Source organism: Triticum dicoccoides, chromosome 5B (assembly GCF_002162155.2).
Source record: "Triticum dicoccoides isolate Atlit2015 ecotype Zavitan chromosome 5B, WEW_v2.0, whole genome shotgun sequence".
Lineage (NCBI taxonomy): Eukaryota > Viridiplantae > Streptophyta > Magnoliopsida > Poales > Poaceae > Triticum > Triticum dicoccoides.
In genome coordinates, this window is record NC_041389.1 from 92,864,159 (window position 1) to 92,881,844 (window position 17,686).

At 43.2% G+C, this 17,686-nt stretch overlaps 1 protein-coding gene across 2 annotated transcripts; it reads right to left on the reverse strand.

The window, feature by feature from the left end:
- Nucleotides 1-10,989: 10,989 nt before the first annotated feature.
- LOC119307555 lies at nucleotides 10,990-16,766 on the reverse strand. 2 transcript variants are annotated; one of them, XM_037583629.1, is made up of 9 exons: nucleotides 16,419-16,758; nucleotides 13,497-16,124; nucleotides 13,330-13,413; nucleotides 13,023-13,175; nucleotides 12,377-12,540; nucleotides 12,148-12,295; nucleotides 11,910-12,032; nucleotides 11,740-11,827; nucleotides 10,990-11,582 (listed from the first exon to the last, which is right to left on the reverse strand). In XM_037583629.1, the coding sequence occupies exons 2-9, from the start codon at nucleotides 15,933-15,935 to the stop codon at nucleotides 11,398-11,400; spliced, it is 3,384 nt and encodes a 1,127-aa protein (XP_037439526.1). In that variant the 5' UTR covers nucleotides 15,936-16,124; nucleotides 16,419-16,758; the 3' UTR covers nucleotides 10,990-11,397. The 2 variants fall into 2 exon arrangements, 1 of the variants encoding a protein (XP_037439526.1); XR_005149367.1 differs by lacking the exon at nucleotides 12,148-12,295 and having other exon boundaries at nucleotides 11,529-11,582; nucleotides 16,419-16,766.
- Nucleotides 16,767-17,686: the final 920 nt, after the last annotated feature.

A 17,686-nucleotide genomic window follows, 5' to 3' on the forward strand; every position in this document is an offset into this window, starting at 1 on the left:
TCAAGTTTATCTATGAAAAATATTTGAATCTCCTCTGAATTCTTTTATGTATGATTGAGTTATCTTTGCAAGTCTCTTCGAATTATCAGTTTGGTGTGGCCTACTAGATTGATCTTTTTGCCATGGGAGAAGTGCTTAGCTTTGGGTTCAATCTTGCAGTGTCCTTACCCAGTGACAGCAGGGGCAGCAAGGCACGTATTGTATTGTTGCCATCGAGGATAAAAAGATGGGGTTTATATCATATTGCATGAGTTTATCCCTCTACATCATGTCTCCTTGCTTAAGGCGTTACTCTGTTCTTATGAACTTAATACTCTAGATGCAGGCAGGAGTCGGTCGACGTGGAGTAATAGTAGTAGATGCAGGCAGGAGTCGGTCAACTTGTTGCGGACGTGATGCCTATATACATGATCATGCCTAGATAATCTCATAATTATTCGCTTTTCTATCAATTGCTCGACAGTAATTTGTTCACCCATCGTAATACTTATGCTATCTCGAGAGAAGCCACTAGTGAAACCTATGGCCCCCGGGTCTATCTCTTATCATATTTGCTTCCAATCTACTTTTATTTCCATCTTTACTTTTTGCATCTATATTATAAAATACCAAAAATATATTTATCTTATCATACTATCTCTATTAGATCTCACTTTCGCAAGTGGCCCTGAAGGGATTGACAACCCCTTTATTGCGTTGGTTGCGAGTCCTTTGTTTGTGTGTGTAGGTGCGTGGGACTTTTGAGGAGCCTCCTACTGGATTGATACCTTGGTTCTCAAAAACTGAAGGAAATACTGACGCTACTATTGTTGCATCACCCTTTCCTCTTCAAGGAAAACCAACGCAAGCTCAAGACGTAACAAGAAGGATTTCTGGCGCCGTTGCCGGGGAGGTCTTCGCTCAAGTCAAGACATACCAAGTACCCATCACAAACTCATCTCCCTCGCATTTACATTATTTGCCATTTGCCTCTCGTTTTCCTCTCCCCCACTTCACCCTTGCCGTTTTATTTGCCCTCTCTTTCCCAATCTCCTCCTCTCTTTTTGCTTGCTTTTTCTGTTTGCTTGTGTGTTGGATTACTTGTTGCCATGGCGCAAGATAATACCAAATTGTGTGATTTCTCGAATACCAATAATAATGATTTCCTTGGTACTCCGATTGCTCCTGTTAATGATGTTGAGTCTTGTGAAATCAATACTGCTTTGCTGAATCTTGTTATGAAAGATCAATTCGCCGGCCTTCCTAGTGAAGATGTCGCTACTCATATAAACAACTTTGTTAATTTGTGTGATATGCAAAAGAAGAAAGATACGGATAAGGATATTGTTAAATTAAAGTTATTTCCATTTTCACTTAGAGATCGTGCTAAAGTTTGGTTTTCGTCTTTGCCTAAAAATAGTATTAATTCTTGGAACAAGAGCAAAGATGCTTTTATCTCTAAGTATTTTCCTCCGTCTAAGATCATCACTCTTAGGAACAATATTATGAATTTTAAACAACTTGATCATGAGCATGTTGCCCAATCTTGGGAATGAATGAAATTGATGATTCACAATTACCCTACTCATGGTTTGAATTTATGGATGATCATACAAAAATTTATGCCGGTTTGAACTTTGCTTCTAGAAATCTCTTAGATTCGGCCGCGGGAGGCACGTTTAGGGAAATCCCGTTAGGAGATGCTACAAAACTTCTTGATAATATTATGGCTAATTATTCTCAATGGCACATCGAAAGATCTTCTAGTAAAAAAGTGCATGCTATAGAAGAAATCAATGTTTTGAGTGGAAAGATGGGTGAACTTATGAAATTGTTTGCTACTAAGAATACTCCTCTTGATCCCAATGATATGCCTTTGTCTAGTTTGATTGAAAATAATAATGAATCTATGGATGTGAATGTTGTTGGTAGGAATAGTTTTGGAAACAATGCTTATAGAGGAAACTTTAATGCTAGACCGTTCCCTAGTAATTCCTCTAATAATTATGGAAATTCCTACAATAATTCTTATGGTAATTTTAATAAGATGTCCTCTGAATTTGAGAATAGTGTGAAAGAATTTATGGTTTCTCAAAATAATTTTAATGCCTTGCTTGAAGAAAAATTGCTTAAAGTTGATGATTTGGCTAGGAACGTTGATAGACTTTCACTTGATGTTGATTCTCTTAAACTTAGATCTTCTTCTCCTAAGCATGATATCAATGAGTCTCTCAAAGAAATGATAATTTCCATTGATGAGTGCAAAGAAAGAACCGCTAGATTGCGTGCTAAGAAAGATAGCTTTATAAAGGCGTGTTCTTCTAGTTACCACGAAAATAATGATGAAGATCTTAAACTTATTGATGCTTCCCCTATTAGATCTTTGTTTTGCAATATGAATCTTGATAATTATGGGACTGAAGATGAGTCAACTTTACCTGGAAGGCATCCCAAGAATTCGGAGTTTTTAGATCTTGATGCTAAATTTGGTAAAAGTGGGATTGGAGAGGTCCTGACTTTAAATAGCATTGAACCCACCATCTCGAATTTCAAGGAATTTGATTATGATAACTGTTCTTTAGAAGGTTGTATTTCCTTGTTGCAATCCGTTGTTAATTCTCCTCACGCTTATAGTCAAAATAAAGCTTTTACCAAACATATCATTGATGCCTTGATGCAATCTTATGATGAAAAACTTAATTTGGAAGTTTCTATACCTAGAAAACTTAATGATGAGTGGGAACCTACTATAAAGATTAGAATTAAAGATCATGATTGTTTTGCTTTGTGTGATTTGGGTGCTAGTGTTTCCACGATTCCGAAAATTTTATGTGATATTCTAGGTTTCCATGATCTTGATGATTGCTCTTTAAATTTGCACCTTGCGGATTCCACCATTAAAAAGCCAATGGGAAGGATCAATGATGTTCTCATTGTTGCAAATAGAAATGGTGCCCGTAGATTTTATCGTTCTTGACATAGATTGCAATCTTTCATGCCCTATTATTCTTGGTAGACCTTTCCTTAGAACGATTGGTGCGATTATTGATATGAAGGAAGGGAATATTAGATTCCAATTTCCATTAAAGAAAAGCATGGAGCACTTTCCAAGAAAGAAAGTCAAATTACCTTATGAATCTATCATGCGAGCTACTTATGAATTTAGTGCCAAAGATGGCACTACTTAGATCTATCTTCGCTTTTATGCCTAGCTAGGGGCGTTAAACGATAGCGCTAGTTGGGAGGCAACCCAATTTTCTTTGTGTTTTTTGTTTTTGTTCCTGTTTAGTAATAAATCTTGCATCTACTCTCTGTTTAGATATGTTTTTATCTTTTAATTAGTGTTTGTGCCAAGTAGAACCTATAGGATAACCTATGATGATAGTTGATTTGATTTTGCTGAAAAATAGAAACTTTGCGCGCACGAATTTAGTTTTGTTAAATCACAGAAACGTGCTTTTGCGTTGATTCTTGTTGCTGCTGATCAATAAACAAATTTTACATGATTTACTATTCTGGTAGGAGTTTTAGAGTTCCAGAACTTTGCGTTAGTTATAGATTGCTACAGACTGTTCTGTTTTTGTCAGATTCTGTTTTTTGTGTGTTGTTTGCTTATTTTGATGCATCTATGGCTAGTAAAATAGTTTATAAACCATAGAGAAGTTGGAATACAGTAGGTTTAACACCAAAATAAATAAAGAATGAGTTCATTACAGTACCTTATGTGGTGGTTTTGTTTTCTTTCACTAACGGAGCTTATAAGATTTCCTGTTGAGTTTTGTGTTGTGAAGTTTTCAAGTTTTAGGTAAAGCTTTTATGGACTATGGAATAAGGAGTGGCAAGAACCTAAGCTTCCCATGGAACCCCAAGATATTCAAGGATAGCCAAAAGCCTAAGCTTGGAGATGCCCCGGGAAGGCATCCCCTCTTTCGTCTTCGTTCATTAGTAACTTTACTTGGAGCTATATTTTTATTCGCCACATGATATGTGTTTTGCTTGGAGCGTCGTGTATTATATTAGTCTTTGCTTTTTAGTTTACCACAATCATCCTTGCTGTACACACCTTTTTGGGAGAAGCCTATTTGATTAGAATTTTCTAGAATACTCTATGTGCTTCACTTATATCTTTTGAGCTTGATAGTTTTTGCTCTAGTGCTTCACTTATATTTTTTAGAGCACGGTGGTGTCCTAATTTTGAAGAAATTGCTAGTCTCTCATGCTTCACTTATATCTTTTTGAGAGTCTTTTAGAACAACATGGTATTTGCTATGGTTACAAAGTTGGTCCTAGAATGATGAGCATCCAAGTTGGGTATAATAAAAACTATGATAGAAAGAGAATTGGATGCTATGATCAATATGATGCTTGATAATTGTTTTGAGATATGGAGGTAGTGATATTAGAGTCATGCTAGTTGAGGTGATTATGAAAAATACTTGTGTTGAGGGTTGTGATTCCCGTAGCATGCACGTATGGTGAACCGCTTTGTGATGAAGTTGGAGCACAATTTTATTTATTGAGTGTCTTCCTTATGAGTGGCGGTCGGGGACGAGCGGTGGTATTTTCCTACTAATCTATCCCCCTAGGAGCATGCGCGTAGTGCTTTGGTTTTTGATGACTTCTAGATTTTTGCAACAAGTACATGAGTTCTTTTGACTAATGTTGAGTCCATGGATTATATGCACCTCACCCTTCCACCATTGCTAGCCTCTCTTGTACCGTGCAACTTTCACCGGTACCACACACCCACCATATACCTTCCTCAAAACAACCACCATACCTACCTATTATGACATTTCCATAGCCATTCCGAGATATATTGCCATGCAACTTTCCACCGTTCCGTTCATATGACACGCATTACTTTTGCCATATTGCTCTTTGCATGATCATGTAGTTGACATTGTATTTGTGGCAAGGCCACCTTCATAATTTTCACACATGTCGCTCTTGATTCATTGCATATCCCGGTACACCGCCGGAGGCATTCATATAGAGTCATATCTTGTTCTAGCTTTGAGTTGTAATTCTTGAGTTGTAAATCCATAAAAGTGTGATGAACTTCATTATTAGAGCATAGTGAGGAAAGAATGATGAAGACTATGATTCCCCCACAAGTCGGGATGAGACTTCGGACTTTACAAAAAGAAAAAAAAAAGAAAAAAAGAAAAAAGAGAAAGGCCAAAAAGAAAAAAAAAAGGCCAAAGAAAAAAAGAAAAAAAAGAAAGGAAAAAATAAAATGAGAGAAAAAGAGAGAAGGGACAATGCTACTATCTCTTTTCCACACTTGTGCTTCAAAGTAGCACCATAATCTTCATGATAGAGAGTCTCATATGTTATCACTTTCATATACTAGTGGGAATTTTTCATTATAGAACTTATATTCCAATGATGGTCTTCCTCAAAAATGCCCTAGGTCTTCGTGAGCAAGCAAGTTGGATGCACGCCCACTTAGTTTCTTTTGTTGAGCTTTCATATATTTATAGCTCTAGTGCATCCGTTGCATGGCAATCCCTACTCACTCACATTGATATCTATTAATGGGCATCTCCATAGCCTGTTGATACGCCTAGTTGATGTGAGACTATCTTCTCCTTTTTGTCTTCTCCACAACCACCATTCTATTCCACATATAGTGCTATGTCCATGGCTCACGCTCATGTATTGCGTGAAAGTTGAAAGAGTTTGAGATTATTAAAGTATGAAACAATTGCTTGGCTTGTCATCGGGGTTGTGCATGATTAAATACTTTGTGTGATGAAGATAGAGCAACAGTCAGACTATATGATTTTGTAGGGATAACTTTCTGTGGCCATGTTATTTTGAGAAGACATGATTATTTTGATTAGTATGCTTGAAGTACCATTATTTTCATGTTAATATGAACTTCTATTTTGTATCATTTGGATATGAACATTCATGCCACAATAAAGAAAATTACATTGAGAATTATGCTAGGTAGCATTCCACAACAAAAAATTCTTTTTTATCATTTACCTACTCGAGGACAAGCAGGAATTAAGCTTGGGGATGATTGATACGTCTCCAATGTATCTATAATTTTTTATTGTTCCATGCTATTATATTGCCCCTTTTGGATGTTTATGGGCTTTATTTTACATATTTATATCATTTTTGGGACTAACCTACTAACCGGAGGCCCAACCCGTATTGCTATTTTTTTGCCTATTTCAGTATTTCGAAGAAAAGGAATATCAAACGGAGTCCAAACGGAATGAAACCTTTGGGAGCGTGATTTTTGGAACGAACGTAATCCATAGGACTTGGAGTGCAAGTCAAGAAGCAGCCGAGGCCTCCACGAGATAGGAGGGTGCCCCCCCCCCATAGGGCGCGCCCCCTTGTCTCATGGGCCCCTCGGGCGGCCACCGACGTACTTCTTCCTCCTATATAAGCCTGTGTACCCCGAAAACATCCAGGGAGCACCCGAAACACAATTTCCACCGCCGTAACCTTCTGTATCCGCGAGATCCCATCTTGGAGCCTTCGCTGGCGCTCCGCCGGAGGGGGAATCGACCATGGAGGGCTTCTACATCAACATCCTTGCCCCTCTAATGAGTTGTGAGTAGTTTACCACAGACCTTTGGGTCCATAGTTAATAGCTAGATGGCTTCTTCTCTCTTTTTGGATCTCAATGCAATGTTCTCCCCCTCTCTTGTGGAGATCTATTCGATGTAAACTCTTTTTGCGGTGTGTTTTCGAGATCTGATGAATTGTGGGTTTATGATCAAGTTTATCTATGAGAAATATTTGAATCTTCTCTGAATTCTTTTATGTATGATTGAGTTATCTTTGCAAGTCTCTTCGAATTATCAGTTTGGTTTGGCCTACTAGATTGATTTTTCTTACCATGTGAGAAGTGCTTAGCTTTGGGTTCAATCTTGCGGTGTCCTTACCCAGTGACAGCAGGGGCAGCAAGGCACGTATTGTATTGTTGCCATCGAGGATAAAAAGATGGGGTTTATATCATATTGCATGAGTTTATCCCTCTACATCATGTCATCTTGCTTAAGGCGTTACTCTGTTCTTATGAACTTAATACTCTAGATGCAGGTAGGAGTCGGTCGATGTGTGGAGTAATAGTAGTAGATGCAGGCAGGAGTCGGTCAACTTGTTGCGGACGTGATGCCTATATACATGATCATGCCTAGATAATCTCATAATTATTCGCTTTTCTATCAATTGCTCGACAGTAATTTGTTCACCCACCGTAATACTTATGCTATCTCGAGAGAAGCCACTAGTGAAACCTATGGCCCCCGGGTCTATCTCTTATCATATTTGCTTCCAATCTACTTTTATTTATATCTTTACTTTTTGCATATATATTATAAAATACCAAAAATATATTTATCTTATCATACTATCTCTATTAGATCTCACTTTCGCAAGTGGCCGTGAAGGGATTGACAACCCCTTTATTGCGTTGGTTATGAGTTCTTTGTTTGTTTGTGTAGGTGCGTGGGACTTTTGAGGAGCCTCCTACTGGATTGATACCTTGGTTCTCAAAAACTGAGGGAAATACTTACGCTACTATTGTTACATCATCCTTTCCTCTTCAAGGAAAACCAACGCAAGCTCAAGACGTAGCAGCGAGCTATCTCAAGAAGATGCATGAAGATACAAGACACACCATCGAGCGCCAAGTATAACGACTCGCGACCAAGCTCAACATCAACAAGCAACCCATGATATTCGACGTTGGAGACCTCATGTGGCTACACCTTCGCAAGGAACGCTTCCCCAACGAACGCAAGTCTAGGCTTCTACCTTGAGCCGACGGACCCTTCAAGGTGCTCGCACGCTACAACAATAATGCATACAAGATCAATCTCCCACGTGACAAGTACAACGTGAGCGATGTCTTCAACATCATGGATCTCTCTCCCTACCATGATGGTTAGGCTTTCGATTCGAGGTCTGATCTTTCCCAAGGGGGGAAGGGAGATGATGTGGAGCATCCCACGGTCATCCCCATGGTCACTACCTTGACTATTCAAGCTCCAATTGGACCCATGACAAGATCTCGAGCACGTGCTATTCAATCTGAGGTGACATCTCTCCTACTTGAACTTCCCTTACATTCGAGTGAGACATGGCTGCTACCTAAGTCAGAGGCACTGCATGTGATCAGGTACAACGCACAATCCACGGAACCGAGAGCTGAAGAAGAAGGAACTCGCGTCAACTCTCTGTCCGGCCCGGAACTTTCGGCCCCTGGAACCTCCGCCCGCCTCGGAACTTCCGGCCTCCATCGACCCGGACAAGCCCGGGCGCGACAACTCTCTGGTTAGCCTGGAAGCCGCCCGGAACCTGGCCCAGACCTTCTGGCCCCCGGAACTTCCGGCCTTGTTAGGCCGGACCCTCCCCGGAACCTGGCCCGAAACTTCCGGCGCCCGGAACTTCTGGCCCTGCCTGCGCGCAGTGACTTGGGCCGAGGCCCGTGTACCCTTTCGCCCCTAGACTATATATACTCTTCTCCTACCTACGTTTTAGTGTTAGCAAAGTAGTAGCTCATTTGAGATAGAGCTTTGCTCATCCTTGTGGTTCTTCTCGATCGAGAGACCGTGGCCTCTTCGAAGAAGATCCACATCGGATTCAAGACCCCTCACGGGAAGATCCCTCGCGGATTCAAGACCTCCTCACGGGGAAGAACTTGCTACTTGTATCGTCCTTTGTTGACTTTGGATCGTGTATCTCTCTTTGTGTTTCGAGGATCTAGCACATGTGTAATCGAATCTTGTTGTTTGAGTGATTTCCTCTCGTGTTTTCCCTCGCGTTTCCCCTCGTTTTCCCCTCATGTTCTTCGTGTTCTTCACGAGATCCGCTCCAATCGTGAAAGATCGGGCATCTAGGGTTCTACCCTACATCAGTTACCCTTCGATGGACGCACGCAGGAGGCAAGCGTTGTTTGGCGCCGTGATGACGTTGACGATAGAAGGGTTTGCCAAGATCGAAGATGAAACTGCGAAAGAAGGCGGCGACGGATTCTACAGCGTGCGCATGCGGTGCATGCTGATGGGCTGCTAGATCGGTTGGTGCTCCCGGCTAGCCGACGGGCGGCTTGGTGAGGCCACCAAATTTCTTGGTGTGTGTGGCGCGCGGTCAGGCATGGGCGAAGCTACAAGGGGACATGGGTGTACATATGTACACCCATTAATTCTGATAAGAAAGCACATACTAGGTAGATAAAACACATATACATGAGAAAATAGTTAGGAAATTCATGAAATGTTAAACTCTGTACACCCATTTCGGTGAACCTGGCTCCGCCACTGCGGTCAGGGTACACCATCAATCTTGTAGGTAGGATGATAATTTTCGAAAGGACGGTGGCTTTGGGTTGGTTTATGTATTTACTTTATAAGACCTTGTTTAATGCAATAAAGATGACTATATGCATCGCTTGATGCAGAGGCCGGGAGTAATCCTCCTTTCCAGAAAAATAAAAGAAAACAAAATTATGGGACGGAGGGAGTAATACAGTACAATTCAAAATCCAACTGTATAAACATTTTACATTAATTTACAGAGGGAATAATTGATTACCTTCGAAAATATTTAGATCCAAAATAACGAGTATACCATCAATTCTTAGTGTAGGAAGGCTTCAAATTAAACTTCCACTTGGACATACAATGCTAAGGGCATCTCCAACCTTGATTCCCAAATCGGGGATTGTATCCGTTCAGTGAGGACTTGTCCGTGTTGCGAGAGCTGGCCATCCAAACCTAGCCGCAAATGTTCGGTCACATTTCAATGGAATTAACAAAAATAAATAGATTTGGTGCAAATTTAAACAAATAGAATGATTTTGATTCAACTTGAATAATTTTTACATTAAACCGGACGATATTTTGTCAGGTGAACTAAAAAAAACCTAAACTACCATATACTATGGCAACCTCATACGCCTTGCCAGGCCAACCGGTGGCACCACCGTTACCATCGTCGGAGTTGTCGCTGTTGGGCTTCGAGCAGCAGTAAGGCGCGGGGTCGCGACAGGGGTTCCTGACCGTCGCCTGGTGCTCAAGGATGATCTTCTCCGTTTGCTACTGTGTTGCGCGCAGTGCGGCCGCGGCCACCGTACTTCGCCATCTCCTCGTCAGGTGGCAGAGACAGTGCTTGCTTGTCTCCTTCGTGGTCTTCGACCGGCCGAGGGTCCAGACCATTGCGAGCTCCAGGTCCACGAGGAGTTGTGGCGGCGGGACATTGGAGTCCGCGAACTCCGCCCGGCGCATGGCATTGTGCTTGCCCCACTGTTGCCGCTCCCTGTCCGCGTACTCTTGCACCGTCATTACGCTCCGTGAGGACGAGGAGCCGCCAGCGCTGCCTTCGTGGCAGCCGCCAAGGTAGTGCAGTATGTGCTTGCGCGCCTTCGCGACAATGACATGGGGCAGGCCGCCACCGGCGCGGCTACAGCTCCTCCTTGACGCGGCGGGGCGGTGGCGAGAGCCGCTCCTCCTTGAGCCGTTTGGAAGGTGGCGACAACCGCTCCTACTTGACAAGGTAGGGAGGTGGTGACAGCCGCTACTCCCTGATGGCGCGAAGAAGCATCTCCAGTGGCGCCGTCGGACCGAGGTCATGTAGGAGTGAGCGTCGGAGCATCAACTCCATCAGCTCATCGTACTAGGCGTCCATCACCGCATACACCGCGTCCAGTGAGAGGACGGGCGCCTGCGGCAGCGGCTGGTCCTCCCTGTTGCCGGAGGAGATGACGATCTCCTTTTTCAAGGAGGAGCCGCCCACTGAGGAGGACGGCCCGGTCTTGCCTTCGCCGGTGAGCGGAGGAAGAGGGGACTTGACTAGTTCGTCATAATAATTACCCCGTGCTCGATCGGCATGATAACTATCCAGATTAGGCAACTATTATTGTTGTAAATGCTCTAGCAAAGTTTATGTACTGGCCCGTTCCCTTATGCGAATTGATGTTACTAAACTAAACTTATACAACAAGATTCTATCCTAGAAGTGCAATTACCCCTTGATCAGTTAAGCAAAAACCTCGACTTTATTTCTGAATTTATGAAGGTTCAAAAGTGGCAGTATGTTTTTTGCCAGTTCATCTGCTATATAATTACAATGCTCATACTTTTTACAACCAAAGGCCCAAAAATAGAAGCTTGAGTGGTCTGGCAGACCATCACAAGCTTCGCAAACTACACACAAAAAAATTGCTGGAAACGCGACCGAGGCTAGAAAAGCCTGCACTACATGTTAACTCAGATACATACATACTTCAGAAACCCTATAAAATAGTCAAAAAAAAAAGCATAGATACATCAAACAGAATACAGTGTGACCATAAATACAGGTATGCTATATACTCGTCTATGCACAAAAAGGAGCCCCTGGGGATTAGCCGGCAATCTTTTGCTGGTTGATGGCATGTAAGATTCATCAGCTTCCTGGGGCCTGTGCCCTTGACTGAAGCATCGCTGACATGGCTCGTAACCTATCCGTGACCTCAGTGAACGAGGGGCGGATATCGGGATTGGCCAACCAACATTGCTCCATCAGTATTCGCCATTCGGGGTCACAGGTTTCAGGTACTGGAGGCCGGAGAGAGTTGTTGACAATACCCCCTTCTCACAAGCAAAGTATGCAAAGTTACTTTGAGGATTCAATGCTATCAGACTATTACTAGATGATTTGGGGGCACGAATTGACAAAGGATTCTGTCCTTCGACAATTAGTCAATATTAAATCGTAATAAAAACAAGACAATGGTTATAAGTATACCTATGATAGCGCCGCAATGCATATTTGCGTATGGTTCCTCACCGGTCAAGATTTCCCATAATGCTATCCCGAAAGAGAACACGTCCACCTACATGTGCCAATAGATACATATCAGGCAAATGATGGTTGCACATGCAAACGATGGTGTGGAGTCTGATGAAAGGTGTTACCTTCTCAGACACTTTGCTGCTGCTACCGTTCAACAGCTCCGGTGCCATCCACGGAAGGGTGCCCCGTACACCACCAGAAACCAAAGTGTTGCGCTTAATTCTCGATAATCCAAAGTCTCCAACCTGAGAATAATTACACATTACTAATGGAAAGGTCCATGACATCAGAACTAAAGGGAAGACAAGGCTGCTGCTATCTGATAACACACCCCAGCACCTCGCGTGGATCTAAAACTACCTTGCAGATTGGCCTCTGAGGATCTCTCAAATTAACGAGTAAATTGTCGCATTTCAAATCAAAATGGACTATGCTTTTCGAGTGCAGATATTCCATCCCAAATGCAGCATCCATTGCAATGATGAGCTTTTTCCGAAGATCAAGCGATCTGCAGAGCTCTAGTAAATAGTGACATAACAACAACATTGTGCAGAGTGGAAAACACTGAACAGAAACATACAAAACTCACCTATCCTTCCTTAGAAGAACATTCCTTAGTGAACCATTCACCATAAATTCTGCCACAGTTGCTAATGTTCCTCCAGTTCCATCAGGAACCACACCATAGAAAGCAACAACATTTGGATGATGCAGCTTTGAAAGAATTTGCGCCTCCCTCCAGAAGTCTTTGGTCTGTACAAAAATGCAAGTTGGCATTTATATCTAATGAAAGATAATATGAATGTCTTCTATCAACCATGTTTCAATTTCAAATTTCGATTACTAGTCAGGCTGCCTAAACATGCAGCAACAAGGAAATCAATCATGCTTCACGTGCAAGATTATGTTAGGCACTACTACCTCTGACCCAAAATGTAGGTCTTTTAAAGAGTTGGGCACAAGAATTAAGGATCTGATAAAATGAAAATGCTGCCGTTCATTTATTTCTGCGTATTTCTCTTATTTCCTCCAAATAGAGTTATAAAGCCAATTTTTGATGAAATTAACGAGGGGCTGAATAGGAACAGCATAAGCAGAAGTGCAGTATAGAAAGACCTAAATTTTGGATAAAATCGAAAGGCTAGAAGGGCCTACATTTTGGATTGGAGGTATGGTTGGTTGTTGCTGAATTTCCTAAATGACTAGAAAGGAGAAATGGATATACGACTACTCACAAGTTTCTCTTGTTCAGATGATCTCCCAGCAAAACAGCTTTTCTTGATACGTTTGATAGCAACATCACTTCCTCGCCATTTTCCATGGTAAACAGTTCCAAACGTGCCAGATCCCAGTTCACGTAGCTCCTCGAGGTCAGCATTTCTTATGATCTGACCATACAAAAGTCGGAACAATCAAATGCTGTTATGACTTGCTTATTATAAACAAATCCACTATGGATATGATCTTTTTATGAAACAAATAGACATCTTAGCTGAAAGAAAACTATAATTACTAAACAAATTTAGAGTGCTAGAACTGCACCTGCAAGCCATACATGCTGGCTTCAAGTTCGGCAATCTCAGCATCACTAATGGTGCCATCTGCAGCTGCTTTATCACCATGGTCCTAACATTTGGAATGAAAAACAAAATATGCTCAACCATTCCGTAGGCATGAATAGCATGCTAAATATATAGGATAGGTTATACCTCATTAGCTAACTCTGGCCCATCGCTCTTAGCATCATCATCCTTATCTGATGAAATAATTGCATGGTGCTGCTCTTCAGCTGCCATTTCAACCTGAGGAATTGGTCTGGATGACGGAATGCCAGAAGGCAAATTATCAGTCACATCCTCAACTATAGCACGTGCCTCCATTTGAAAATTATTATGCATTCTGCCCTTCAGATTCATGTCCTCATTATTGATGGTTGCACGATCAAATTCAATTACTCCTACATCACTGCAGATGATATTGTGCTGATTAAAAACAGGAACATCTCTCTGTTTAAGACCATCCTTGAAGGTGCCATTGCCAAACATGTTTCCAGTCAGATCAGCATTACTTAGTCCAATAGGCGAAGAGGTAGCCAAACCAGAGCTGTGCACCAATAACTGGTCGAAATTTTCATTTTGATACACAGGGGATGCTCCATTTGCCACTGATCTTTGTGGCGCAAAAGCTTCAAAAGGGTCAATATGCAACAGTATATGGGGTCCAGGAGCAACTTTATCATTACCATGCACACAGCCAGCTGTTCCATAATCTGTAGAGACACGCCCTGAGTTCATTTTCTCTACATGAGACCCACAATCTGAATTCGCTGTTTGAGATCCATTAGGGCATCCATGAAGAAAGCGTGAATGAGAATTATCAGTAGCATGCATTGACGTCAAACCTGAGCTTTCTAGAGCATCTAACTCACCTGAGGACAACCTTGCACCACGTGTGTGGTGCAAAGTGAACCTTGTGTCAACAAAAGTGCACTGGGGAGCAACACTTGGACCGGCACTGTTCTCCGGATGATAAATCTTCCTCTGTTGAACAACAGGACCACTATCATGACCTGTTTGCACCATATTACTAGACAAACTGTCTTGTTGGTAATATACAGCTGCCTCAAAACTGGCTCCACCAGGAACTCCTTGATCATACCGCTGGTCGGTATGACTAGAAACAAGGTAATTTGGTTCATCCATACGAGTAATCTCAGGTGGCTTAGCACATAGAAGATCTGGCCTAGCCCCGCTTATTGTTCTCTCCAGCGCATTAGCTTGACACATTGTCTGGGAAAATGAAGGGGGTATGTAGGAATCAAAAGTTAAAGACAAATTGGATGCAGGTTGTTCAGTGCGATCATTTAGCAAAGGATCAGAAAAGGCATGCGGCATGCCATGAATTTGACCAGTGTATTCATGCATACCAGATAGCCAACTAGCAGCTTCCGGATGCACGCACACCTTTTCAGAATAGAAGGGCATTTCCATTGGAGTAGACTTATCATAGTTTGTATGTGAACTCACGTAACTCTCGTTTCGAGGTATACCCAAATCTTTTGCCTGCCTTTGAATTTGAATATTGTGCATGGTTGATCCAATTCCAACACCTGTGTCTGCATCGCTTTGAGTCTTATCTTGATGGTCTGGAAGCATGGCTTTCAAATGTGATCCATTGCTAACTTCATATTTGTGTTCATATTCTTGATTCGTTGTTAGTTTGTCTGCAGACATCCGCAGCCTAGACTGATTCAAAGACATCCTCTGTCGATTTAAGCCTGGGGAGGAAGTTGCTGCTGACTCAGCCACCATTTGTTGTGAGTATGGAGCAAGAAAAAACTGAGAGGAAGACTCATTTAAGGCTGTTCCAGCCAAAGCTTTACCTCCACTTTCTATATCTGTTTGACATGCAGTTGAGTCTCTGCAGGGGAGTAGGGAACTATCCAACTGTTGGCTCAACTGGCTCACCAAACTGTTGCCGCTGGTGCTCTGCTTCAGTTGTGAGAGATTGTTCACAGCAACAACAAAATGATATTCTGGCTCACTTTCTAAACTTCTTGCACTTAACGATGTCTCCTCACAATCATTTGGGGAGACAAGAAATATCCGAAGTCTCGGTGAGCCATTGGCCTTTTCAAGACTGTAGTATTCTTCCATCATATTCTGAAGATCCTCTTCACATGAAAGAGAAATCAGAGCATCAAGGTCCTCATCAGGAAGCTGATACTTGATGGTATGAGGCTGGTTGTAGAGCGAGAGGGTTTTATGCACAAGTTCCTTCCATGAGAAGTTTCTGGGTATCGATATGAGACGTGTTTCCCCACCTACATATCTGAGCACCCCATCACTAGGCCTAGGCAGGATTTTCCCACCAAAGCTACACATGAACTTGACTTTTCCAGCATGTGGGCTTTCGCAGGGAGACGACATATCTTGTAGATTGTCACTTGAATGCTCAGCTGGTTTGAGTCCATTCTCAGAGCGTATGGTCCTCGTACGCACCAAATTTGCCGGATCCATATCATATTTCAGAGGCAAACTGGCAGTAAGGTTGCCGGAGTCAAACCTGCCAAGACCAAGAATCGTGGTGAGATCCTGATAGACCACATTCAAGTTCTTGTGGTTATTGGGCCCAACTTGGCTGTTCATCTGAAGCAACACGGAGCAATGGTGGTTTTGCTGGAAGCTCCTCCTCCTTGTCCTTGAACAGTGCAGGACTGGAGCTAATTGCTATATCTTGAAACACCGAACTATTCATTCATCTCTTCTCTTTAAGACAAAAGCAGTGGTTTCCCCTAATGTAGACCCTGGCTCCGCTCCTTCTCGAGCAAAGCGTAGCTGCCATGAATAAGAAAACACGGTGAACATCTGTGATCTCTCTACCATCCCCGCAACAAAACAGACAAAGAGAGGTCGAAACGAACTGAAAAAAAAATCTCGCTGTGTACAATGTTCATAGGCGATCGGTATTGCGAGCCGAAGAAGAATTAATGATCAAATTAGCTCATCAGTTGGATTCGACTGGTCAGAGCCACACACAAAAAAATCCCGAAAAGATCCTACCGACAACAGTACAGACCAGGACGAAGCGTACCGCTCCTATGAAAATCAAATCAAGCTAGGGTTCCTCACCTGAGGGTTCAATCAGCGCGGGACCGCCTCGCCGCCGAGCGAGCGCGCCGGCGGCCGAGCAAGGGGGGCCCGCCCCGCCTCGCCTCGCCGGCGGTGAGGTCGGCGCGGCAAATGGGACGGGGACGCCGGCGCCGATCTCGCCGACGGGGCGGGCCCAAGCGCATTAGCGGATTGGCGCCGCGCGGGGGAGGATCAAATCGCCTGGGAATTTGGTGGTGGGAGGGAGGAAAGGGTGGGGACTGGGGAGGGAGAGAGGAACGCGGCAGCAGAACGAAACGGAACGAACGCCAAATAGGACACGGGGAAGGGGATGGAAAGTGGGTTCGTTCCCGGTTGCGCCCGATGCGGGGCGTGTTGTGCTCGGCTGGATGGATTTGCCGGCGGGGCCAGGTAATGTGATGTGTCTGTCTCTCTAGGTCGGCTGTTGGATCGTTGCCTGGCTGGCTTCGCACTGCAAGTCTGCAACAAGGACGTGCGTTCGAAGGAACTGCCGCCAAAAGAAGCGTGCGTCGAAGGAGAGAGAAGTAAAGGAAGAAGAATTTGCCTTCTCTTTAACTATAATAAGGTTAAGAAATGGGTCTATTGTCAAAGATGAAGACTGCCGACCCTTGGCCAAAACCGACAGAAACGTTGTCTTTTTCGTTTAGAAGAAGAAATATAACTATGTATGACCCCTTAGAATTACGGTAATGTTATCTGACGAACGTCAGCTGTGAGGGGATGGCAAGCAAACACCTTTTCTTGTCAGCTTTAGTTGATTCGCGAGATTAAACGGTGGTGGTTTTAAACGAAAATGCTTTCTTCCGAAGAAACTGTCATATTGTTTTGAAGTTGTCATTCCCTCGCATCTAAAACTGTCATATTGTTTTGAAATCGTTCGAAATGCCACTCCTTCCCAGCGAACGTTCGCGAGCTAAGAGGGTCCTAGATTACACGTCGGCCACTCCTGGGTGACCACTAGGCTCGCCCCATCGATCATCGACGGCGTTGATATCACTCGAGGAACCGGCCGGGATCTGGGCGACGTCCCAAAAACAAGATGAGGCATTCAACTGTTGCGGAGAAGGGACAATCCTTTCATAGGTGGGTTGCACTTTCCGAGGTCTTGTGCACATGCGGCAAAAAAGATCCTATGGCCCACATCACGCACACAACCAAGAGAATAATTTGCACTTTGGCTCTGTCTTAGTCTTCCGGATCTTGGACGTGGCAACTTTGGGGAATGGGCTCTAGAATCAGGCCTGGTAGGCCGAGTTGGATGAGTATAC

What these genes read in the sequence shown, in the direction of transcription:
- LOC119307555 (XM_037583629.1), bottom strand. Translation starts at nt 15,935, where the DNA reads ATGAACAGCCAAGTTGGGCCCAATAACCACAAGAACTTGAATGTGGTC. An exon ending in GGCCAGAGTTAGCTAATGAG is followed by an intron (nt 13,414 to 13,496) that starts GTATAACCTATC and finishes TCCAAATGTTAG; the next exon opens with GACCATGGTGATAAAGCAGC. An exon ending in CCAGCATGTATGGCTTGCAG is followed by an intron (nt 13,176 to 13,329) that starts GTGCAGTTCTAG and finishes TTGTATGGTCAG; the next exon opens with ATCATAAGAAATGCTGACCT.